The sequence below is a fragment of the Marmota flaviventris genome, chromosome 3 (genome assembly GCF_047511675.1).
Source record: "Marmota flaviventris isolate mMarFla1 chromosome 3, mMarFla1.hap1, whole genome shotgun sequence".
Taxonomy (NCBI): domain Eukaryota; kingdom Metazoa; phylum Chordata; class Mammalia; order Rodentia; family Sciuridae; genus Marmota; species Marmota flaviventris.
This window is the reverse complement of record NC_092500.1, coordinates 11,390,276-11,414,510: the sequence shown is the minus strand read 5'-3', so window position 1 is coordinate 11,414,510 and position 24,235 is coordinate 11,390,276. Positions and strand designations below refer to the sequence as shown.

Here is a 24,235-nt window from a genome sequence, read left to right as displayed (position 1 = left end):
CTATCACTGAAGACCTCTTCTAGGCAATGGGACCAGGTGGCAGGCTGGCTCTAGTAGGGAGGCAGAGCCCAGGTAGCTGCTATGGCCAGGGGGAGCCGGACCGGGAGTGAAGTCTGGTCCAGGGCTTGATTTCCTGTGAGAACACACGGAAAGGAGGCTGAGCCTCCTTTGAGTATCTGTAGGAGCAGCCGGGAGCCAGCAGGTGTGGCAGGTCTCGCTGGGGCCCCAGAGTTCACGTTTCAGAGGCATCAATGTCTGGATGGAAATCCTGGTCTGCAGCCCATGAACCCAGTCCTAGTCTGGGTCACAGAGGCAACACCTTTGGCCCCAAGAGTGTGAAGATGTCTCCAGGACAGAGAGTACCAGTATATGGAGGGACTGGTCAGAGCACAGGGTAGTGGAGAGTCAGAGGAACAAACAGGGACAGAGGTTGAGCCTGGATCCCAAGTGCTCACAGCTCAGACAGAACGGAAGCTGCCCTCAGTGCAAACCCTGGTTTTATTGGTCTGATTTGTTCACAGTGCAGTCTTCTGCTGAGAGCCAGGGGCTGTGGACAGTGAGGGCGGGTGCACCTGGAGCCTTCCGGTCAAGGGCCTCCAGGGCTCCTGCAGACAGTGCCCTGGTGCCTGGGAGGGAAGGATGGGAGAAGGGCGGCTCTCTGGGAGGCAGGGACAGGGTGGCTGCGGGGTTCAGTGTGGGGCCCAGGGTCTGTTCTTCCCAGCAGGAGGTAGAAGGGACCACATAAAGTTCTTTATTACAGACCTACAAGAAATGAGAGAATCCTCTATCACTCCCACTGCTCGGCATCTTGTTTTCTCCTTTTTCTTTTACAAAACAGCGGCAGGAAAGAAAAATGCAGGAGGCAGATGAGATGGGGGTTGCAGATCAGAGGGACCAAGGCGATGGGGACCAGCTGCCGTCTGGACAGTCCTCTGCAGGCTGGCCCCGGGCATTCTCTAGCATCTCGGGAGAACATCGACTGGCCCTAGAGGGAGCAGAGAGAAGGAGTGGGTGGGAACACGATGTCCCCTCCCCTGACGGTCACCACTCCTCTGACGGTCACCCTGGCAGTGGGCAGGTGGGCAGCATTGGTGGCTCCGTGTCTGGAGGCTGGTCTCCAAAGCAGGGGCCCACGGGGTGGACACAGGGGTGCGGGGAGGGGAGGGCTGCGTTCTCCTGGGCTCCCCCCAGGACGGGCGTCCAGGCGGGCAAGGGTGCTCAGGACGCTTCCCTGCTCGTCAGCCGATCAGCTTCTTGAGGAAGGCCTCCAGCTGGTCCTCATCTTTGATGCCTACAAACTTGTCCACCACATCCCCATTCTTGATGGCCAGCACAGTAGGCACAGCTGACACCTGGATGGAGGTGACAAGGGAATCCAAGTCACTTGGAGGTGAACACCTCTCAGCAGACATTCCCAAGCCTTTGGTGGTGGGGGGGGGCTGGGGGCTTAATGGGGCAGTATCTGCCCAAAGGACAGTGGCCTTCCCTGGTGCAGGAGGCTGCAGGGCTGGAGGCCCGCCGCTGGAGCAGCTGCTTCCATTGTAGCCTCCGGGCAGTTCCCTTCCTCCCCGGCCACGCCACTGACTCCCTGGCCCAGTGGCTTGGCTGGAATGGCAGGAGATGAAAATAGCCCGTGCAGCTGCAGGCCAGGCTGGGCCGGGCTGGGGAGGAGCTGGGGCTTCTAGCTAGGCCATGTGCCTGTCTGGGCCTCTCAGTCCTCCTCCGTCTCCCGGGGATGACAGAGCCCACCTTGAGGGTTTGGGAAAGGGCTGGGACTCACATAGCAAGCTGGTGGTTGGGGTCCTGGCTCTGGGCTGCCTGGTTCAGCTCCCCTGACCCCAGTGGAAGACCCTGGCTGTCCTCTGATTACCCCAAGGCTCAGGGCTTTCTGGAGCAAGGGGACACTGCCACACCTCCTGCAGAGCACAGGAAGGCTGCATGAAATGCTGCCAGTCAAGCCTCAGTGCTAACCTGGTGATGGGTGGGCACTAGTACGGCACCTGGCACAGCGGGCACTCAACCAGCGGCTACAGAAGGTGTGTCAGAGGAGCCCTGCTCAGGGCCCCACGAGAGCTACCACGGCCCGCTGCTGAGAAGAGTAACGGGGTTTGGAAACCCACAGCTCCGACTGGACGGCATGGGTGGTGGTGGGGGGACAGCCATATCCGACCTGACACCTCTTCACTGGGAAGGGAGGGGAGCACTAGCTGTGGCTCCCTCGGGGCGGGGTAGGGTATAGGACTGCAGTGAAGCCACCCCGCACTGGCACCCTCGCCCTGCTGCCTGGGCGCCCTGCCTGGCACTCACAGGCATTTGAGAAAACTATAAACAGAACAAGACAAATACAGACTTCCCTTACACACCAGTAGCTGCAGAGTAACAGGAGCTATCCACACAAACCTACCAGGTGTCCCCACGGCCTGAGCTCTGCCCTGGCCCAAGTCACTCGGGAGGTCAGACCTAGGATTCAGTGTGCAAAACCCGTGCCACGTGGGCTGCGAATGTGCAGGCCAGACCTGCCCATCCTCATCCCCCAATCCTCACCTCACACGCCTACAAAAAGGCCCCACAGTCACTCCAAAGAGCACTTTGGGGACAAACAGCAGGTAAGATGACACTGTCCCTGTGACTGAGGTGGGTGGCAGCCAACACTTCTCAAAGAGCATGTGCCACCACAGGCACTGAGCTGACGTGAGTGCACCTGTTCTCGGCTCCCCGCTGCCTCTGTCTGTGTATATTCTGGCACGGGTGACAGCATTAAGGGCCGAAAACTGAGCGCATGGCTCACCCTCTCCAGGTCCAGGTCAGCACGTTCCAGACACACCACAGGCGCTGTGCGCCCCCTGATGGCCAGCAGAGGACCTGGGGTGCCTCAGGCAGGCAGCCAACTGTGGCACAGGGCTCCAACATGGCTTTCATCTTCACACTTGGTGGACACCATCCTGTGCCATCTCTTTAACGAAAATACATCCTTTATGCCACTGTTTAAGATACGGCCTTTGGCTGGGGATGTGCTCAGTGGCAGAGCACCTGCCTCGCACGTGTAGGCCCTGGGTTCTAGGGTTCCACCCACAGGACTGAAAAAACAAAACAAAAAGGGTAGGACTTAAGCCCACAGAGGTGGCTGGAGAGTGTACCCGGCTGTCCTGGAAAGGTCCCTTCATGGCCTCGCAGGCGTATGCCTTCAGGTGTGCAAGCCCCACGCTGGCACTGGGTGTGCACTTTCATGTCACCTAAGGTCTAGTCCCTGCTGACCAAGGGGAGGCTCTGAAGTTGGAGCTTAAACATTCACACACACTGGGGCTCATAGGAAGCTGGCTTCCAGGACAACATGGGGTCCCTGGGCTGTAACAGGAAGTCACGGCTTTGCTGCTCCCAGGGAACATGCCAGCAGTGGATGGGGACGGGCTTGGTGCTCCCTCTGGAATACTGACAGGAACGGGAGGGATGGAGCCAGGACCCAACCTGCTTCTCTACTGTGGCAGGGCCAAGGGGGCTGGAGAGAGATGAGCCGGGCTGAGCTGTGGTCCTCGGGCTGTGAAGCTACCTGGAGCCTCCTCTCTTTGAAGAACTCAGAGTGGGAAGGTGCATGTGTGTGGTCCCTCTCCAAAGATCCCTGGCCCACCCGCAAGGCCACTGGGGCTCAAAGTCCACCAGATCTTCCCCCAATTCACCCAACTCATCCATTTGGTAACCAACTTCACTAAGGGTATACCAAAGGACTGGCATAGTGCTAGGTGTCCTTGGATGCTGGTGGCCTCCTCCTCCGCTAACAGCAGAACTAACACAAAAGAAAATCTCACTGTCATATGCAGGGATGCTGGGCACGTACATGGCTACTTTATAAATCACTGCCTCTAGGTAGGGTCATTATTTATATATATATACAGATGTGTATGTGTATGTTTTGTTTTGTTTTGTAGTGCTGAGGACTGAACCCACGGCCCCATACACTCAGGCAAGTATCCTACGGCTGAGCTACACCCTCAGCCCTATTAGGGTCATTCAGGGACGAGAAGGCTGAGGCTGGAAGGCAGAGTGACTGCTCTGAGATGACCAGCAAGTGAAGGGAAAGAGGTGGCATTTGAAACGGGCTCTGCTTGACTCTGCTGTCCATAACATCAAATCTGCTCTACTGCCACCAAATAGCAAAGAACCAGGACAAATACTGCGTCCCCGCAGGATGAAGACCACAGGAAGAAGCGTTCACAGATTTCATGCTTCAAATAAGAAATGCCAATGGGCTGGGTGGTGGCTCAGCGGTAGCGTGCCTGCCTAGCACATGCGGGGCCCTGGGTTAGATCCTCAGCACCGCATATGAATAGATACAATAAAGGCATTGTGTCTGACTACAACTAAAAAATAAATAAATATTGAAACAAAAAGAAAAGAAATGCCAAATGTTTTATAAAAGCTTTTTGAGATAAGAGATGCTTTTTCTTGGAAAAAAGTGTTGTTGAAAAGGCAAATCCAACTATATTACATCCTAGAAAAGGCAACACCGTGGAGACGGTAAGATCCATGGCAGCCAGTGCGGGGGGCACGAGGGACGAGCAAGCGCAACACAGATTTTTGAAAATGATCTGTGCTGATATGGGGTTGTGGCTCAGTGGTAAAATGCGCTCGCCTAGAATGTGCTAGGCCCTGGGTTTGATCCTCAGCACCACATAAAAATAAATAATTAAAATAGTGTGCCCAAATACAGCTAAAAAATAAATATTAAAAAAAAAAAAAGAAAGAAAATGATCTGTGCGATACCACGACAGTGGGTACACATTATCAGACATCTGTCCAAATTTACAGAATGAACCACACCAAGAGTGAGCCCTACTGAGCACCCTGGACTTGGGGTGATGATGACGTGTGAGGGCAGGTCCAGCACTCTGGTGGGAGATGCCGACAGTGGAGAAGGCTGGCGGGGGCAGGGAAATCTGTCACTCTTGCTGTGAACCTACAACTGCCCTAAGAAAACTACCCACCCCCACAGGCACACGTATGATCACACAGACCTATTCCCCCCTGAACCAGGGCTTGAAGCCAGGGCCTCGCGCACTCTGGGCAGTGCTCTTCACAGAGCCACACTCCCAGCGCCCAGTGTCCCTTACAGCAGTCTTCCCAACAAACTCATCCAACATTTGGAAAAGGGCTTGAGGCCCTGGAGGAAGCTGTGCCAGGAGTACTGCGGAGCTCTTAGCAGGAACCTGCTCCCTGTGTGCTCCTAGAACAGGTGTGAGGGAAGGAAGGGTGGGAGGGGTGGGGGAATTCTGCTGGCGTTTCCTAAGCCTTATAGTGACGCAAGTCCAGGGCTTGGCAAAACAGCAGGTGACGTGGGCCCGGCTGCCCTGAGGTCTTTCTGTGTGTCCAGCCCAGCACTTGGACAGCGGGCAGAGGGAAAGGGAGACCTGGCCCCACCAGAGGAACCCCTCATCTTCCAGGTTTGACTGCAGGACATTAGCACCTGTCCCCACATCAGGTCTCCTGGAACCAGGTCAGGGCGGTCCTGGCCATTCTCACCATCTGGGGGCCCACTGCTGGCAGAAGGGCTCTCCCTCGCCTAGGTACCAGTTCCCACTGTCCCTGGCGCACGGCTGGCCCTCAGGGGTCTACTGAAGAGCCTGCTGAGGCTGGAGCTGTGGTGTCCAGCGCGCCAGGAGGAAGCCTGGGCGTCTTGGTCCTGCCCACAGCCCTGCAGGAGGCCCCAGGAGCTCAGCCCCAAGCTGAATCAGAAGGTCACCAACTGACTCCTACAGCTGCGGTGGCCCCGGGGACAGGGTAGACAAGTAGGGGAAAGCCAGGGGTATCCAAAGGGTCAGACAAAGGTCCCATTTGGTTGAGCAATCAGGGAGAGCCTTTGAAAAAACAGCCTCTCCTCCCTCCCCTAGACCTCGTACGCGGCACTGTTGCCAGGTCCCAAGGTCAGCCCTGCAAGTAGCCAGCTGTGGCGGCCATGAGGCTTCTGGCAGGGCCAGCCTCAACTCCTTTGGGGGGCTGCCCCTATCTGCCCAGCAGGGACAGTGTCCCGGTTCTCACCCTGTCCCACCCCCACGTGTGTCCTTCCACGGGGCGTGGTGGAGGACGAGCACCTCTGCTTTGGCTGGTCCTATGGGAGCTGAGGCTGGGTTTCTGGACTCTGGGAAGAGGCCGCTCGTCCAGCCACCTGCTCCTCAGAGGAGGAAGGGCGGGGAGGCTCCTGCTGGCCAGATCATGTCTTTCAAGAAAACCAGGAATGGGGATATTCGTGTGAACACCTCTGAATTTTAAATATCAACCACTGGCTTCCTATTTCTTTAGAACACTTTAGGAGCCAGACCAAATGTGTCTGTGAGCCAGAGTTGGCCCTGAGGTCGCCAGGTGCCACCTTGCCTCTGTAACAGGCCATCGTCCACAGGCTGTCCAAAGACCACCCCCTCAATTTGGTTTGTCAATTGCCTGTCCTCCTGCTCCTTGCTTGACCCTTCACCGCGGCCACTCAGCCTCGGAGAACCTCGCCCTTTCTCTAGCCACAGGGGTCTCCAAGGCCCAGAGGATGCCCTACCTCCCTGGGTGTGAGCAACTCAGGGCCTTTGTGTTTGACGTCTGCTCTGCCTGGTGGCTCTTCAGAGGCTTTCCCCTTCACTCCTCGGCCCACTGGGTCTCTGCTCAGTCTCAGCTTCCCAGCCAGGCCTTCCCCAGCCCACCCTTTTAAACAGGAAACCCCCTCACCCCTTGCTCGGCACTCCCACCCCCTCTTCCTGATTTACTTCTCTCCACAGCCCTCATTACAGACTGAGTATCCCTTATCCTCAGGAACTGAAATGTTTCAGATTTCAGATTTTGGGGGGGTATTAGAATATTTACACAGACTTTACTGGCTGAGTGCCCCTAATCCAAAAATCCCAGATCTGAAATGTTTCAAAATCAGAAACTTTCTAAGCACTGACATGACACTGCACCTGTACCTAGAACAGGCCAGTGAGCTCTGCCCACAGGCCACTGCTGCCTGGCTGTGTAAACAGTCTCTGGGGACGCGGTCACACTCCTTCCCCTGACCACCATGACTACTGACTGTGGCTGCCGTAGAGACCACTGCCCTGCAAAACCTCAAATGCCTCCTGCTGGTTCTTCAGAGAACAGGTCGAAGACTCCTGATTTAACACACGGAAGGCAGGAGCCTAAGTGGGCTCACAACCACTTCCACGGCACCAAGCAGGGGAGCCCGGTGCCTGAGGCACTCCCCATAAACACTGTGTCAGCGAGCAGCTCCGACTCCGCGTCCTCCTGCACACTGTTCCCCATGCCCTTCCTTCTCAGCTCAGAGGGTCTGATGTGGAGAGTTCCCTGCCTGCCCTCCCCAGGACAGAGTCCCTCTTCCTCCTCTCGGGCGACACTGGCGTGCTTTATTCAGTCTCTCCCAACAGACCAAGAGCTTCTGGGAACCAGGATCCTCTTATCTGCCAGAATCACCCTGCTCGGCACACGGCAGGGCGCACGAGGACTGTAGCCTGAGAACACGGAAGGACAGATGGATCCCCACACTGGCTGCCCAGCGGCAACCCCACCAACCCCTACCTCGTACTCAATGGCGAGGTCCGTGTGGTCATCAATGTCCACCTTGGCCATCACCACCTTCCCGTGCTGCTTGGCCACCATCTTCTCTAACCGTGGCCCTAAGATCTTGCAGGGGCCACACCACCTTGGAAGGCAAGAAAGGAAATTCACAAAGTGGTCCATATTTTAAAAAAGGAAAAAGAAAGGACATACCCTTCAGTCACAAGAACGTTACCACTCTATCCATGGGCTCCCCAGAACCTCCCCTTGGCCCACCTGGACCCTACAGGCTTAAAACTAAGGGAGGGAACCAGTAACTGCGCGGCTGTGCCAGCACCTTCTCAGCTTAGTCCCAAACCAGTGTCCAAAGAAACTGAGGCCCATGTCAGTGAAGGTTGTGCAGATGACAGAGCCAGTGAGAAGCACAGCCAGGATTATAACCCGAGGTTGTTTCCAAAGTGTTTCCTTTCATTCCCAAGTGACCTCTGGTCTCTAAGCATCCCCAAGTCAACTGCCATTACTACCCTGATCACAGTGTACAGGTGATCCCCTCTTGGTGGGGGTTAGGAAGAGCGGAAGAAGCTCTTTCAGGACAAATGCTGTGCTATCATCTCTGTGTACGTGGACCAAGGACAGTGCCTGGCACTGATTACATACATTTGCACCCCTCTTCCTTGTTGAAGAAAAGATTATCATTGATCACTTCAGAAACCCTCTCACTAGACCAGGAGGTAAGAATAACTCCACATGCCCCCACTGACAACTAAGTTATTCTTAGCCTTTAAAACCCTTCCATTCAGAGATTCTAATCAATGAAGCTGCAACACTGAAAAGACCCAGTCTGCAAGACCTTATCTCCGATTACAAGAAAAGGAGTACAAGGACAGCACATGGCTGCCCAAGGAGATATGGTGAATCAGAACAAGAACCAGAGAAAAAGAGACATGCCCAGAAAAACCTCACATCTTTTTTTTTTTTTTTTTTGTTACTGGGGATTGAACTCAGGGTCACTTGACCACTGAGCCACATCCCAGGCCCTATGTTATATTTTATTTAGAGACAGGGTTTCACTGAGTTGCTTAGCGTTGCTCAGGCTTGCTTTGAACTCATGATCCTCCTGCCTCAGTCTCCAAAGCTGCTGGGATCACAGGTGTGTGCCACTGTGCCTGGCCTAAACCTCCCAACTTCTGATTCAGAGAGCACTCGTTCATTTCAGGATTCATTTTTCTTTTTTGACACCAGGGACTGAACCTGGGGCACTTTATGACTGAGCCACATCCCCAGCCTTTTTTTTTTTTTTAATTTGAGACAGAGTCTTGCTAAGTTGCTTAGGGCCTTGCTAAATTGCTGAGGTTGGCTTTGAATCTGTGAGCCTCCTGCCTCAGTCTCCCAGGATACTGGAATTACATGTGTATACCACTGTGCTGGACCGCCTCCCAGGATTCTGAGAGGTCTAACTTTTTTTTTTAAGCTAGGATCTAGCCAGGTCCCAGTGATGTGGAAATGAAAGCCAGGCTAAAAATCAGGCCACAGGCATTTATCTCTCTCTAAAACACACTCCTCCTACATGCCTGGGCACTGCTATGGTGGCACTGATAACTTTTGTCTGTCCTACCCACAGTTTTAGTGGTGAGATATCAAAGTGAAGTCAACTTATCTGTAGGGCCAAGCCACTGGTATACACTGAAAGCCAGGTGATGCTATGTTCATATGTTTTTCTGACTCTGGTCCCAGCTGAAGATAAGCTTTTCAGGAAGTGGATACAGAATTTAAGTCTTTCCCAGCACTGTTTACCACTGTCTCCTACCAGATTGGACGCTCTGTAACAGCAAGGACTGTGTACCTGTGTTTATAATGAGTCTAAGTGTAAGAAGCCTTGAACATGGACCTGGGACATAGCAGGCACTCAATAAATACTTGAACAGGTGAGACCCTGGTTGCACTGACCCCCCTTGTACTCACTGTGCATGAAAATCCACAACCACTGGTGTCTCACTGTTAACAACTCGGTCTTGAAAGTCAGGTCCATCCTGGACATTAAAGGTTGTCCAACAGACTCTGGTGGTATATATTGTCCGGGCTGGGCTGGGTGTTACTGTCAGGCCACCAGAACAGCATTTGGGGGTCTGCAAGGCCTTGGAGGTGAGGGGTGCCCACCGACCCTGGGGGAGCTTCCTGGAGATGACAGAGGCCAGGAACCTCCTCAGGAGAAGTCGCTGAGCCATCTGTAAGGGAAAAAGGCAGGATGATCTGGGGGCACACAACAGGAAGTCAACACACTAAGAAGATAAAGGGATCTGGGAATACTGGGGGGTTTAGAAAAATACAGAAGTGGATGCAAAAATGCAAGCAAATATATAAGATTTCTGGGGTAGAAGTGAGGAATGAAAATCGAAAGATAGAAAGCAAACCAGAACAGGAAAACGAAGTTGACAACCAAAAAGAAATCAAGATTTAGGTGGAATCAGAAGGACGAGAGGGGGGAACTTCATTTGCAGAGCACCTGCTGAGGTCAAGTGCACCACTGGTCCTCCAGGATCAACTCTGAGGCAGCTGCCACCTAGTCCTGCCCGTTTTCCAGATACGGAATCCAACCCGGGTGGGTTACTCGACATACCCCAAACACCTCAACCATTAAATGACAGTCCACGTCGGAACTCACGCCGTCCGTAAAGTTCTTTATCTATTGCTTGCTCTTTTAAAAAAGCATTTGAATGAAAAATTAAGGGAAAAAGGTAAGGTCGAAGGACTGTCAAGAAGCCCAACTATTCAGAGGAGGAACTAGGAAACACAGGTGCAGGAGTGCACCGGGAACCAAGACAGAAGGAACGGCGTGGAGGGAACCCGAAAGGAGGGACGTGTGTGGAGGAAACTGGGGAAATCGGACGCCGCCAGGGAACTCCCTTTCCGGAGGACCAGGTCTCCCCGTCCGGGACCTCCTCCCGCTCTCCACCATCCTGCGCAGGAGCGCGCCTGCGGCGGTCTCTGCCGTGACACTACCTCGAGCCACCCCCGGGCACCTACCTCCCGGCAGCGAGCGGAGGGATGCACAGCCCTACCCCCGTCTGTCAAGGGCACGCCTGTCGTCACTTCCTCAGGGGTGGGCCTTTTAGCGTCACTTCCGGGAACCGCAACCAGGACGCGGTGTCTCTACAACTTGAGGGATGGCTCGGATTTTCCGCCAATGGGGATGGCAGAAAAAGGGGCGGATCCTCAATTAGGAACCGGAAGAGCCCGGCGGACCCGGGTTGGGGACCGGAAAAAGAGGCGGAAGCAGGCGGGGCTAGCGAGGGAGAAAAGGGCGGGAGAAAGGCGTGGTTGTGAAGTTACAAGCTCTTGGTTTCTACTGATTTCAGCCGTATTCCAGCGGTTCATAGAAGGGCAAAAAAATTCGTTTCTCTCCATTTTACAAAAGCCAAGCTTCTCAAAGTGTAGTGCCTTTAAAGAAAATAGACTCCCTACCCGAAGAGGCCACCCTGTGGCACTCAGGTCATCCACAGCTGTATGACCTCATGGTTGTGGGCAGGTCACTCTGCCTGTGAGGTTTTCAGTTTCCTATTATGTGACATGAGGGCCTAGGCTTGACTACTTCCAGGTCCTTAAGCTTGTCTCTTTGGAGCTTTTGGGGAAACAAGCCCTGGTTGGGCTCCAGGTAAAATGCAGTGACCTGTGAACCTGCTTGGGCGAGGGGCCTTCTTTTCACACTCATTGCCACTGTCACTTGCAGCGGATGTCTAGGCACCTGTGTGTCCCAGCTGGTATCGTGGCTACTGCTTGTCTTCTCTGCAGTCTGTACCTTGTATTCCAGTCATTTACCGCCTCTTAAAAGAGTTCCGTGAATATATTGATGCCTATTTCCTTTTCTGGTCTTTGCTTAATTTGAAATGCTTTTTCTCTCTACATTTAGTAGAACCCCCCCCCCCCCCCCCATCATCTCCGGACAGCATTGCTTCCTTCTCTCTGCTGCTTTGTTGATAATTCTTTGTAACACATTGCAGCACCTCTTTCACCAGATTCTGTTCTTCCCGAGAGTAGGGATTTGTGACTGTTACTGACTTGCATATGGCCAGTGCCAATCTGGTCAAGTTACAACCCCTTGTTAGGTGCAGGACAGGCTAAATAAGTTGTCTGCAGGGCATGCCAAACAAAGTTAGCTGCAGGATGACCTGGCCACTCAAACCCTCTGTCTGGTTCTTTATCACCTGTTTGCTTCAAGCCCAAACCCCCAAGCCCCATTCAAGACTGAACACTCAACTCGCTGCTTAAGGCTGAACACTTAACCCTCCTTGTGCCAACAAGGCAGCTTGCAGACCCAGAGACCCCATTAGATTTGGGCTATAAAAACTCCCTCCTGCCAGGCCCCTCGCTCTCTTGCTCTTGCTCTCTCTGTCTCTCTCCTGTGCTCTCTCTTGCTTTTGCTCTCTCCCTCTCCTTCTCTCCTCTTTCCTCTCTCTCTCTCTCTCTCTCTCTCTCTCTCTCTCTCTCTCTCTCTTTCTCCTCTTTTGCACTGCTACAATAAAGCTCTCTTGGTCACTCTGAGTGTTGTGGTCACTTTCCTTTCACCCCTGAGGGCTTTGTTTTCCATTATGTGACAGGAGGGCTGGGCTTAACTCACAGAGGATGTTCAATAGATGCTTACTAAACTGAGTGTCTTTGGTTTATAGTCAGAGAAGTTATGTGACTTGTCCAAGTTGAGAAGCAAGTCAGTTGGCAAGACCCATCATCTACGTCCATTTCAACCTAGTGTCATCACCTAGTTCCAGAGTTTGCTAAAATGTCTCTCCTGCCCCTGCATTTGCAGTTGTTGCTCACTGTGGCTGGAATGCTTTTTTTATTTTTAAAAAATTTGTCCTAATTAGTTATACATGACAGTAAAATGCATTTTTTTTTTAAAGAGAGAGAAAGAATTTTAATATTTATTTTCTTAGTTTTCGGCGGACACAACATCTTTGTTTGTATGTGGTGCTGAGGATCGAACCCGGGCTGCACGCATGCCAGGCGAGCGCGCTACCGCTTGAGCCACATCCCCAGCCCCAGTAGTAAAATGCATTTTGACTTTTTTTTCTACTCTCCATTTGAGAGACTGCCACTAGATAACAGATGAGGTATCCTACCTGGCAGCACTTTCCTGGGCTGCCTCGAGGGGAGGTAGGTGTCTTCTGTTTCCTCAGTCACCACTGTCAACACTCTATACTGCCATTGTCTGCTTACTGCTCACCCTCACTCTGCTGTCAGCCCGCGGGTCCGCCTCTCTCTCCATTGCTTACTTTGGGGCTTATCACACTCTGGGAGGGCTCAGGGATTATTTGTTCCCATGAACAGAGATCAGTGACCCAAATCAAACCTGACTCTGAAGCCCGTTTTCCCAGAACATTACATGGCTCCATTGTCTCCTTCCAATGTTCCCGTCATTGTTTTGTCATCTTCCAGCTCATCTTGGCTCCATCGGGCTATTACTTGTCCTCTGTCCAATTGGCAGGTTCAGGGCACTGTCAGGGCTCTTCTTCCGGGTGGGAAGGGAATCCCTGGAACAGGTCCACTTGCCTTGGCCACCGGCTGCCATGTCAGCCTTCCACTTAAAAAAAGTCCTTGTCCACTGCAGGTAGAGACTAGGTCAGGTCTGGGCAGTCATGGCCTGTCCACCCTGTCTGACCTTAGCCTTGGCCCTCACCCAGGCTGAGAGCCATGGTGGGGCTCCCAGCTCCCCTGTTCCTCCTGAGGTCAGCCTCCCTCGCTGCAGCTGTTCCTGATCATGTCGGATGCCATCTGGCAGGGGTGCTCCTACCCTGCCCATTTTCATATCTGCTTTTCTGTTTCTCCAGCACTTTCTGTTCCATAGCCACTTATCAAACCTATTCAGCACTTTCACAGCGGTTTCTAGAGAGTCAAATTCCTTGCTTAACACTCTGAATTCCAAAGCAGTGAAGCCCCATGCTGTTTACCCGTGTTCTGTACTCCTTTTCCTCGCTTGGCCTCAGGCTTCTCATCTGAGAAACAGGAAGGATAGTGCCTCCCTACAGAGGGGTGGTGAGGCTGTGGGGAGGGCAGAGTACAGGGGCAGGCATGTTGTCAGTGCCACTTGGTGGAGTCCCCTCCCCTCCTCCAGGGAGACAGTGGAGAAGGCTGTGCCCTCAGTAGCCTTCCAGGGTTCCTCAGCTACATGGTAGCTTCTCTGTCAGGCCAGAGCTGACCTGGCCTGGGTGTGGTTGTCACAAGGCAGACTCAGGGCGCAGGTCTGAAGCAACCAGAGGGAGCTGGGGCTGAAGCCTGGAATAAGCTTATTGTGTGTCAGATTGTGAGTTGGGAACCGTCAGTGGGTCTGTGAGATCAGTTTAGTGGGTTGTGATCCGCTGACCTTAGCCTCTGCCCTCACCCAGACTGAGAGCTATGATGGGGATGGAAATCTCTGAGTGTCAGTGATTTAAGTCCTGCTTGGTGAAACACTGGTTGCTTTTATGTCTGTGTGTCCGTATGACCCAGGTTGTGATGTAAAATGCTCTTACTATGGGTAAGATTTGAAAGCTCCTGAAACATTGAAGAGTCATCAAACCACCAAGCACCATTCTAGGCTTACTACAGGTATGAGCTCACTGAACCCTAACCTGGGTTAGAACAGCTTCAGGTGAGGAGCTGAGGCACATGGAGGTCCAGTAGCTTGTCCAGGTCACCCAGAGTAGATGGCATAATCTTAAAGGTGCTATACTGCTTCTAGAAGGATGGTCTTGGCTCTAGACTGCTGCCTGGCCTCCCAGCACCCCCAAACCAGCCAGCCACTGTAGCCACAGAAGGACAGTTTGAGGCTCAAACCCAGGACAGTGCTGGCTGGCAGCGGCCATAAGCAGAGGCACCACACGATGGCGGTGTGGTCCCCAGCCTCCTGTGGGACAGTGACAGCTCAGTCAGCCTGGGTGGGGGAGGCAACCTGAGAGAAAACGCAGAGAAGGGGACAGTCCATTCCTAAAGTGTCCCTAGAGGATCCCTGTTTTCAGTTTTTGATGGTAATTTTAGATATTTTTGTGCTGCTGCAGAACAATTAGAATGTGTTTTAAGTTTCACAATCCAAGAAACTGGTTTCACATTCGGTTGTGATTCCTGTTCTATCACGTTTCCAGATATTGCACAACTTCCCCCCGAATGCCATGGCTATGATGGAGGGGGGCAGGCTGCCGCGCTCCTTGCCCACCCCCAGTGGACCCCTGCAGGCTGGGGCTAATTCGGGGTCCCGCCCTCTGTGGCACAAGGCTTCTCACGCGGTCCTGCCGGGTCAGGAAGGGTGGCTCAGGTTCACAGAACTCTAACGTGCATTTACTCGACTGCGGGGTCCTCCAGGCTGCTTCTCAGGTACTGATTCGAGACCTAGGCTTGGAAGCAGGGCTTCAGGCATGTTGGAGCTCAGGTCGCTGAACACGTGGTCTTTGGAGATGGCCCTGCATGGAAATCCTGGCTCGGCCACTTACTAGCAGCTTGATGTAACCTGTCTAAGGCTGAGTTTCCTGGTGTGTGTCGGGGGCTGGCTCTGTGCGCCTCATGACCTATTTACAGATGAGCGCACTGACAGAGAGGTCCAGCGGCCCACCCAGGGCACGTGGCCAGTTGGAGACAGATGAGGGCTCACATCCAGATCTTCTCACCACCCGGCCTGTGTTTTGCTGGCTGATCTGCAAGGATGATGTGGGGCTAGGTCTGGGGATATTTGCTGTTTATATTTGATATTTTTGCTCAAAGGCCACTGGCAGAAGCAGCAATGAAGTACAGGGAATAAAAGTGACTTTTAGCTTCCAGAGATTTTACTCCCTTATTATAAAATTGGATTGAGGCTAATGCCAATGTCCTGGGGCTACTGTGAAGGACTAAGGGGGATGATGCCCACAAAGAGCTCGGGTAAGGGCCCCGAGAGGCCAATGATATGGTTTATCGGGTGCACTGTGCATGGTCAGATGCTCTCTGTCGCACGGTGCTGGGTGGTGTATTCCATGAGGATCAGCTAGGGCCAGGGAGTTGGTACAGGTGAGATCTGGCCTTCTGAGATCTGTACTGATTTTTCTGTCTGGTTGTCTATCAGTTGTTGAGAGAGGGATGCTAAAATCTGCTGTGATTGTGCGTTTATCTGTTTCTCCTTTAAGTCTGTTAACTTCTGCTTCCTCACTTAAGTCCTGTTATCAGTTCCTACACATTTAGTATTATTATGTCTTCCTGATGTGTCAGTCCTTTCACCATCACAAAATATCGCTCTTTTCTCCAGCAGTACTCTGTCTTGAAGTTTATCTTATGTGACATTTATTTATTTAGGTACTGGGGATTAAACCCAGGGGTACTTTACTGTTGAACTCCATCCCTAGTCCTTTTTGAAATATTTTATTTTGAGACAAGAGTATTACAAAGTTGTTTAGAGCCTCACTAAGTTGCTGAGGCTGGCCTTGAACTGGGGATCTTCTGCCTCAGGCCCCAAGTCACCGGGACTGAGGTGTGTGCCACAGGCCCAGCTGTACCTGATCTCTGTAGAGCCTCTCCAGCTCCTGTGACTGCTGCCTGGCTGGTGTGCCTTCCTCAGTCCTGTGCCGTGAGCCTGTCTGTGTCTTTACATATAACGTTCTTCTCTTCACATACATCTACTTTGCTCTTGCCTTTTCACACATTGGGACAATCTGTCTCTTGTTTATTTATGATTTTATTTTATTTTTTGCCATGGCAAGGGATCAACCCAGGGCCTGGTGGGTGCTCGGCCAGTGCCCCGCCCCCAGCCCTGCCCCCAGCTCACTCTGTTCCTTTCACTTGCAGTGTGTCATTCACGCATGACACATCTGGATCTAGTCTACCATGGTATTATTTGTTTTCTGTTTGTCTCCTGTGCTTTTTGTTCTTTCTTTCCAAATTTACTTTTTTCTTAACTTTTTATAGTTATACGTGGATACAATATCTTTTATTTCATTTATTTATTTTTATGTGGTGCTGAGGATCAAACCCAGTGCCTCACACATGAGAGGCAAATGCTCTGCCACTGAGCCACAACCCCAGCCCTCTCCAAATTTCTTTTGGGTTAATTGAATATTTTTTAGAATTCATATTTATCTATTGGAATTTTTAGCTGTACCTTTTTGCTTTTTTAAAATTTTTTTTTTTAGTTGTAGGTGGACATAATACCTTTATTTGTTTTTATGTGGTGCCGAGGATTGAACCCAGTGCCTCATGCACGCTAGGCAAGTGCTCTACCACTGAGCCACAACCCCAGCCCCTGCCCCCCTTTTGCTTTTTTTTTTTTACTGGTTACTCTAGGGACTGCAATGTATATCCTTAAACCAGGTATGGTGGTGCAAACCTGAAATCCCAGTGATTTAGGAGGCTGAGGCAGGAGGATTGTAAGTTCAAGTTTAGCCTGGGCAACTTGAGAGACCCTATCTCCAAATTAAAAAAAAAAAAAAAAAAAAGGAGTATCAGAAAAAATCCTGAACTTTCCGTAGTCCATTTAGAGTTAACATGGTACACATGGACGTGTCTGGGTCTCAGGTCTCTGCGGGAGGAGGGAGGGAGACGGTTGGGGAGGGGTCTTCCTTGGTCTGTGGCCTCCCCTCAGGTTTCCTTGTGTGCGTTTTGCTTGAGCTCACTGAGATTCTTGAATCTAAGTTTGTTTTTTAACCAAACGTGGGAAGCCTTAAGACATTATTTCCTTGAGAAATAGTTTTCTGTTGTATCACGTTCCACGACTAAAACGCTCAGGGTCCTCTGGTGAACTGGGCTGCACGAAATAACCACACAAGACAGAGACACCTCTTTCTTTGGGTTCTGTGTCGGCTTCTCTGAACTTAGGGTCTGTGGAAAGAGAGAGAGCCCACACACGCTGAACCCTTTTATTGGGGAGAAGCCATTCAAATGAGGCAAGGGGTCAGGTTTTGCGGGGGGTGTTGAGTCTAGCTTTGTGATGTCTGCTGTCAGCAGGTGACTGACATCTAGGAAGGCCACACCCAAAGGCAGAGCAAGAGAAGGGGACACACAAAGGGTGTTTCCATGGAACATTCTATCCCAAACAGGGCAAAAGGTTAGGATGACAAAAGAATAGGTGAGCGTAGTTCAACCCCAGGGTGTGCCTGCTCAGAAGACTGGCCTTGCTATCTGAGGTGTTGGGGGACCAAGTCATGAGTCATGGCACTACAGGAACCAGACTACAGTGATCTTTCAGATCCTCGTGGTGCATCAGGACTGGAGGACGTGGTAACTCAATGTGGCTCCCCACACTGTTTCATTACCTCTGTTCTCTCTTTCTGGTCCTCCAGTGAGACACATATTAGATTTCTTAATATTGTCCTGCTGAGCTGGGCACAACCATGCACACCAGCAATCCCAGTGAGTTGGAGGCTGAGGCAGGAGGATCACAAGTTCAAAGCCAGCCTCAACAATTTAGCCCTTAGCAACTTAGCAAGACCCTGCCTCTAAATAAAAATCAATAGAAATATAAAAAGGGCTGGGGATGTGGCTCAGTGGTTAACTCCCACTGGGTTCGATCCCTGGTAACAAAACAAAACAACCCAGTTAATATTGTCTCACAGATCACCAGGGCTTTTTGATCTCCCTCTTCTTTTATCCTGGGTTCTTTAGATTGGATAATTCTTATTAATTTATCTTCCAATCCATTGACACTTTCTTCTGTCATCTCTAAGGTGCTGCTAAACCCCTCTAGTGAATTTTTAATTTCAGATATTGCATTTTTTTCAGTTTTAGAATTTCCATTTGGTTCTTTTTTTTTTTTAAATAATAACATCTAATATGCAGTTCATAATGTAAAGTTGGGAATCTGCATTTTTATAAAGCTGCCCAGGTGATTGATGCAGTGTTTCTGGACCCAGTAGCCTGTTGATCTGTAATCTCCCAGTATCTCCTTTTGTGCATTCATTTATCCATCATTTGCATCTTTTTTAAAAAAAATTTTTTAATATTTATTTTTTAGTTTTCGGCAGACACAACATCTTTGTTTGTATGTGGTGCTGAGGATCGAACCCAGGCCTCACGCATGCCAGGCGAGCACGCTACCGCTTGAGCCACATCCCCAGCCCCCATTTGGTTCTTTTTTAAAATATTTTTTTAGTTGTAGTTGGACAAATGTGGTGCTGAGGATCGAACCCAGCGTCTCCCACATGCTAGGTGAGCACTCTACCCCTGAGCCCCCAGCCCCTCCATTTGGTTCTTTTTTTTTTTTTTAATTTGTTTTTAGTTGTTGATGGACCTTTATTTTATTTTATATGTGGTGCTGAGAATCAAACTCAGTGCCTCACACATGCCAGGCAAGTGCTCTACCACTGAGCCACAACCCCAGCCTGAAATAGCTGTTTTTAAACCCTTGTTTGCTATACCTAGTGTCGGGGTCAATTCCATGTCAGTCTTTATCAGTCACTTTTCCTCTTGAGTGTGTGTTGAGTATGAATTGGAATTCGCTGTTTTTTTTTTTTTTTCTGTGTCTAATAATTTTGGAGTGTGTCTTGGACATTGTCATTGCAGATACCCCAAAGAGTACTGATTTTTTGTTTGTTTAGTGGACAGTGATCGTGGTTGAATGGTTCAATTCAAATGTCTTTCTTCTTTGTGATACAGAGGGCTGAACCCTTCAGCCCTCACTGACTTGCTTGTGGTCTACTCCACCATCCATAGTCCAGGTGTCTGTCAGAGATTTGCATAATGTGTATAAGAACAAGTTGCGGTTCCTTTCATGTGGCTTCTTTTAGAGGAAAGAACTCTCCCCTAGGTTCTGCCAACTATGCTACTCTCCATTTGCCTTTAGGTAATTTTATCATTTGTCTGTCTGTCTATGTATCCACCTACCTACCTACCTACCTACCTATCATCTGTCTTATGCAGAATTGTTATTTGTGGAGAAGGTTTGGTTTTTTTTTTTTAATATTTTGTTTGTTAGATGTAGTTGGACACAATTCCTTTATTTTATTTTTATGTGGTGCTGAGGATTGAACCCAGGGCCTCGCCTGTGCTAGGCGAGTGCTCTACCACTGAGCCACAACCCCAGCCCAGAAGGTTTGATGTGATAGAGGAGACTCCACATTATCAAAAGCAAAAGCAGCCAGGTGCTGTGACTCACATCTGTAATCCCAGCCGCTTGGGAGGCTAATGCAGGAGGATTGTAAATTCAAGACCAGTCTCAGCTTTATTGAGGCCCTAAGCAACTTAATGAGATCCTGTCTCAAAATAAAAAATTCAAAAAACAGGCTGGGGATGTGGGTCAGTGGTTGAGTGCCTCTGGGTTTAATTCCTGGTATCAAATAAATAAATAAATAAATAGAAGCAGAAACAGAAGTACTTATAAATATCTGCCATTATTATGAGTGTATTTTAAGTATTTTCTGAGTAGCCTGGGAATCCAGCACATGGAGGGTACACTCGTTTTTTGTGTGAGATGGTAACTCCCCGTTTCAGTGCTATAAGAAGCAGAAGTTGGGAACAAGTTTCTGGTCCTTTATTTACTTTCTGTTCCTGTACATGGACATGATCTCTGCTTCTCTACCTAGTTTCCTGAAACTCACAATAATCTTAAAAGCACAAAGTTGTTTCTTTCTTGGAAATTAGTGAACTGTTTTTTTTTGGTACTGTGGATTGGACTCAGGGCACTCGACCACGTTCCCAGCCCCTTTTGTATTTTATTTAGAGACAGGGTCTCACTGAGTCGCCTTTTTTTTTTTTTTTTTTTTAGAGAGAGAGAGAGAGAATTTTAATATTTATTTTTTTTTTTTAGTTTTCGGCAAACACAACATCTTTGTTTGTATGTGATGCTGAGGATCGAACCTGGGTCGCATGCATGCCAGGTGAGCGCGCTACTGCTTGAGCCACATCCCCAGCCCATCACTGAGTCGCTTAGTACCTTGCTTTTGCTGAGACTGGCTTTGAACTCACGATCCTCCTGCCTCAGCCTCCCAAGCCACTGGGGTTACAGGCATGAGTCACCGTGCCCCTCAACTGCCTTGGTGTTTGGATAAATAGTGGTTTGTCTTTGTGATGAGCTGTCCTCAAGTTTCCCAACAGATCCAGGCTGAAGCCAGCCTCTCCATTGGGTGCTTGGGAATGCTGGCCCCTTTTTTATTTTTATTTTTTTGTATCAGGGTTTGAATCCAGGTACACTTAACCACTGAGCCACATTTTTTTTTTTTTTTTTGAACAGGTTCTTGCTAAGTTGCTGAGGCTGGCTTTGAACTTGTGATCCTCCTGCCTTAGCCTCGGAGCCGTAGGGATCACAAGCATGTCACCATGCCCGGCTACTGTAAACTTCTTGATCTGTAAGATGACAAAGCCCTCAGATTTAAGCCACTCTCAGTCAGGTGTTCTGTTACCGAGAGTCAGGGCATCCTCCGGGGACTTCCTTCAGTAAGTGCCGACCATGTGCCACAGATTTGTGCATATTTAATGTTCACAACTGTGTAACCAGGAAAAGGGAGTCGCTAAGCGACTCAGTGAGACCCTGACTCTAAATAAAATACAAAATAGGGCTGGGGATGTGGCTCAGTGGTCGAGTGCCCCTGAATTCAAACCCTGGTAATCCCCCCCCCCAAAAAAAAATGTCTGAAGCAGGTGGTTCCAGGGCAGCCAGTCCAGCGTTCAGTGATGCTGAGACTCCAGGTCACCCCGTCTGTGACTTGTTGTTGTTCCCCCCTCACCCCATGTCTCAAGATGGCTTTCGCAGGCACAAGCACCAGATTCTCCCATAAGGTCCCCTACATGAGAGTGGATTCCCCTCCTGTCTTCTCAAAATCAAGCAGGACTATTTTGCCTGAAACTTCTCTTCCTTTCCACGGATGGACCGAGTGTTTCAGCCACTTCTAAACCAACATCCGGCCAAGTGGCTCAGTTAGACTGATCAGGGTTGGCCCTCAGGCGGTGGCCCCTCTGCCTTCGGCTCCTCTGGCCACACACACCTGAACACAGGATGCAGCTAACAAGGAAGGAATGGGCATGGCTACCGGGTGGGGACCGCTCTTATGCTTAGCTAGAAACACTGCACATTCGAGGAGGCCAGACACAAACCACAGCTCTGCGCAGCGAGGGAGTGGTTCAGGACATGGGAGGTCAGAGAGAAGCAGCAGGGCAGACCTTCAGGGAGAGATTTTGCAGTGGAGACCCTTGTCTCCCAGAGTTCAGGCCATTCCAGAAAGACTCTCCGGCTGCCTTTGCCATTTCAGCCCGCTGTGGGATGGATGTCCGCTTGTCAACTTCCAAGCTATTCCTATAAAGGACGGGTCAGGGCAGATGTGGTGGCGCATGCCTTTAATCCCAGTGACTCAGGAGGCTGAGGCAGGAGGATTACAAGTTTGAGGCCATGCTCAGCATCTTGGCAAGACCCTGTCTCAAAATAAAAGTGCCGACCAGCTCAGTGGTAGAGTGTCCCTGGGCTCAATCCCCAGTACTGAGGGAAAAAAAAAATAGTGTCAACAAACCTTTTCTAGAAAGGCCAGGTGGTAAATGTGTTGGGCTCACAGGCTATACAGTCTCTGTTGTTACTGCTCAATCTGCTCTTATAATGCAAAAGCAAACAATGTGTGAATGACCAGCTGTGACTCCGTTCCACTGAAACTCCTGGCACAGGCAGAGGACGGATTTGGCAGTAGTTGGCCAGCCTCTGATTTAAAAGAATGAAGCACAACATCCCCTTTCTCCTGGCTGGAATGTGGATGTGTTGGCTGGAACTGGGGCAACTACTTTGGACCACAAGGTTGTGGTAGAGCAATAATCTAGGAATTTGAGTGTGTGACACTGTGGGTCCACCCTGCCCTCTCCAGACTGCTCATGCCCAGATGTGCGGAAGACTCTGCTGAGATCTTGTATGAGCCGCTGTTACCTCGGCTCTGGTAATAGTAGCCATATTAATATGTCACTATCTTATTTCACAAGACCAAAGTATCTTCAAGTACAAACTGTACCAGGTTGACAGTGGCAAACGTCTGTAGTTCCAGCTACTCAGGAGGCTAAGGCAAGAGCATCACATGAGCCCAGGAGTTGGAGGCCAGCCTGGGTGACATAGTGGGAACCTGCCTCTTAAAACAGAAAGGAAAGAAGGAGGAAGGAGGTAAAGAGTGAGGAGGGAAGGAAGGAAGGAAGGAAGTGAGAAAGTGTAAATTGCCCCATTATTTCATATATTATTAATAATATAATATAAAATAATATAACACCCTGCTGTGTAGTTATTGAGCTGCTGTTCCTCGCCTCCAGGTCACTGTTCCGTATTCTGTGTTGTGCTGACAGGGACAGGGTCTGTGGACCACCGGCCTTGCCTGCCCGTTCTCTGCGAGGAGCTGCTAACAGTGGCCTTTTACAGGAGCCTGGAGGGCGGGCGGCGAAGGGACCTTGTCTCCGCTGTGCTTCCCGCTCCCATCCCTGTCAGCAGCCGTGGGCCCTCGCAGGCAGCGAGCCCAAAGAGCAGGTTCGTCCCAGCCCTCGGGAGGTGCCAGCCCAGCCCAGCCATGGCCCCGACCCAGGTCTGGCTCCTACCCACTCAGGACCCTCTCCAAACACTGAGGTTCTCAATAGCCCCAGTGTCGTCCCTTGGGTCCCCGGGCCCTTGGCGTCTGTCGCTATGAGTCGCCTCGGCTCCCCTTTGCCTTCTCGTTCTGTAATACTTGAATAGCAGGCTTCCCTGTATTAAGTTCACTAATTTGAAATGTATTTTCTTACTGAACCCTGAATAATAAAATAATAAGAAATAATTATTACATTAGGAGACAACTTATTTATAATTTTAATTTTATGCTTTTCGAACAAGTTCTTTTTTGGTTTATTTAGAGAAACAATCTATATGCCTTATGCATATACAGGAAATGAAATCAAAGTTAAGTTTTTTTGTTTGTTTTTGTTTCAGTACTAGGGGAGCTTAAACACTGAGCCACATCCCCAGTCCTTTTTTTATATTTAGAGACAGGGTCTTGCTGAGTTGCTTAGGGCCTTGCTAAGTTGCTAAGATCCCCCTGCCTCAGCCTCCTAAGCCACTGGGATTACAGGTGTGTGCCCCTGCGCTCTGCTCAAAGTTAAGCTTGATAAGATATTTGCAAATGTCACTCATTGAGAATCCAACTGTTCAAAATCATTTTTTGATTCATGGATACCAGTGTCCATGTTTTTTCCCCAACAAAATAATACCCATCATGCTGTCCTTCAAGAGTGCCAGTGATGTAAGATTCTTTATTTTTTCAGTTGTAGATGGACACCTTTATTTATTAATTTTTATGTGGAGCTCAGGTTCGAAACCAGTTCCTCATACATGTGGGGCAAGCGCTCTGCCACTGAGCCACAATCCCAGCCCCTGTAATATTCTTTTAAAGGATGTTCCATTACTGGTCCCAAATGTTTTTAGGTTACTGACACCTCTTTTGAAAGTTTTGATGTTGGAGTTTTCTTCATCTTACCCAAAGTGCCAGCAGACAGTTCTTAGCAGTGACCAGGAGTCCTGTTCATTCCCACAGGACCCTTGATGGTTTGTTGATGGGGACATCACGGCTTCAGCTGACCCTGTGCCTCTAGGAGCAGAACTCCATCATCATGGCCGCCCGGATGGTTGTGCTGCTAAGAGGCTTCTTTTCAGAGATGGAAAAAGTACAATAAAAGACACATTATAAAACCCAGGAACTGTGGCATGTAGGGGGAACCAGGGCATGGCAACTCTGCCATCCCTCAGCACCCTGCGCCTCCTTCTTCCTGAGGACTTACTGCTTCTTGTTGTTTTTTTTTT

At 50.3% G+C, this 24,235-nt stretch overlaps 1 protein-coding gene and 1 long non-coding RNA gene across 3 annotated transcripts in view; one reads left to right on the top strand and one right to left on the bottom strand.

Moving 5' to 3' along the window:
* Positions 1–480: 480 nt before the first annotated feature.
* Positions 481–10,634, bottom strand: Txn2 (thioredoxin 2). Of its 2 annotated transcripts, none has more exons than XM_071609516.1 (4): positions 10,552–10,634; positions 9,490–9,752; positions 7,549–7,672; positions 481–1,352 (listed from the first exon to the last, which is right to left on the bottom strand). In XM_071609516.1, the coding sequence occupies exons 2-4, from the start codon at positions 9,750–9,752 to the stop codon at positions 1,239–1,241; spliced, it is 501 nt and encodes a 166-aa protein (XP_071465617.1). In that variant the 5' UTR covers positions 10,552–10,634; the 3' UTR covers positions 481–1,238. The 2 variants fall into 2 exon arrangements, with proteins under 2 accessions (XP_071465617.1, XP_071465618.1); XM_071609517.1 differs by lacking the exon at positions 10,552–10,634 and adding an exon at positions 10,031–10,511.
* A 4,047-nt stretch (positions 10,635–14,681) lies between these two features.
* Positions 14,682–24,235, top strand: part of LOC117794703 (uncharacterized) — a 14,599-nt gene continuing 5,045 nt past the window's right edge. The window contains exons 1-2 of the long non-coding RNA XR_004618552.2: positions 14,682–14,868; positions 20,258–20,327. This is a non-coding gene — a long non-coding RNA (uncharacterized lncRNA). The remainder of the gene's footprint in view (positions 14,869–20,257; positions 20,328–24,235) is intronic.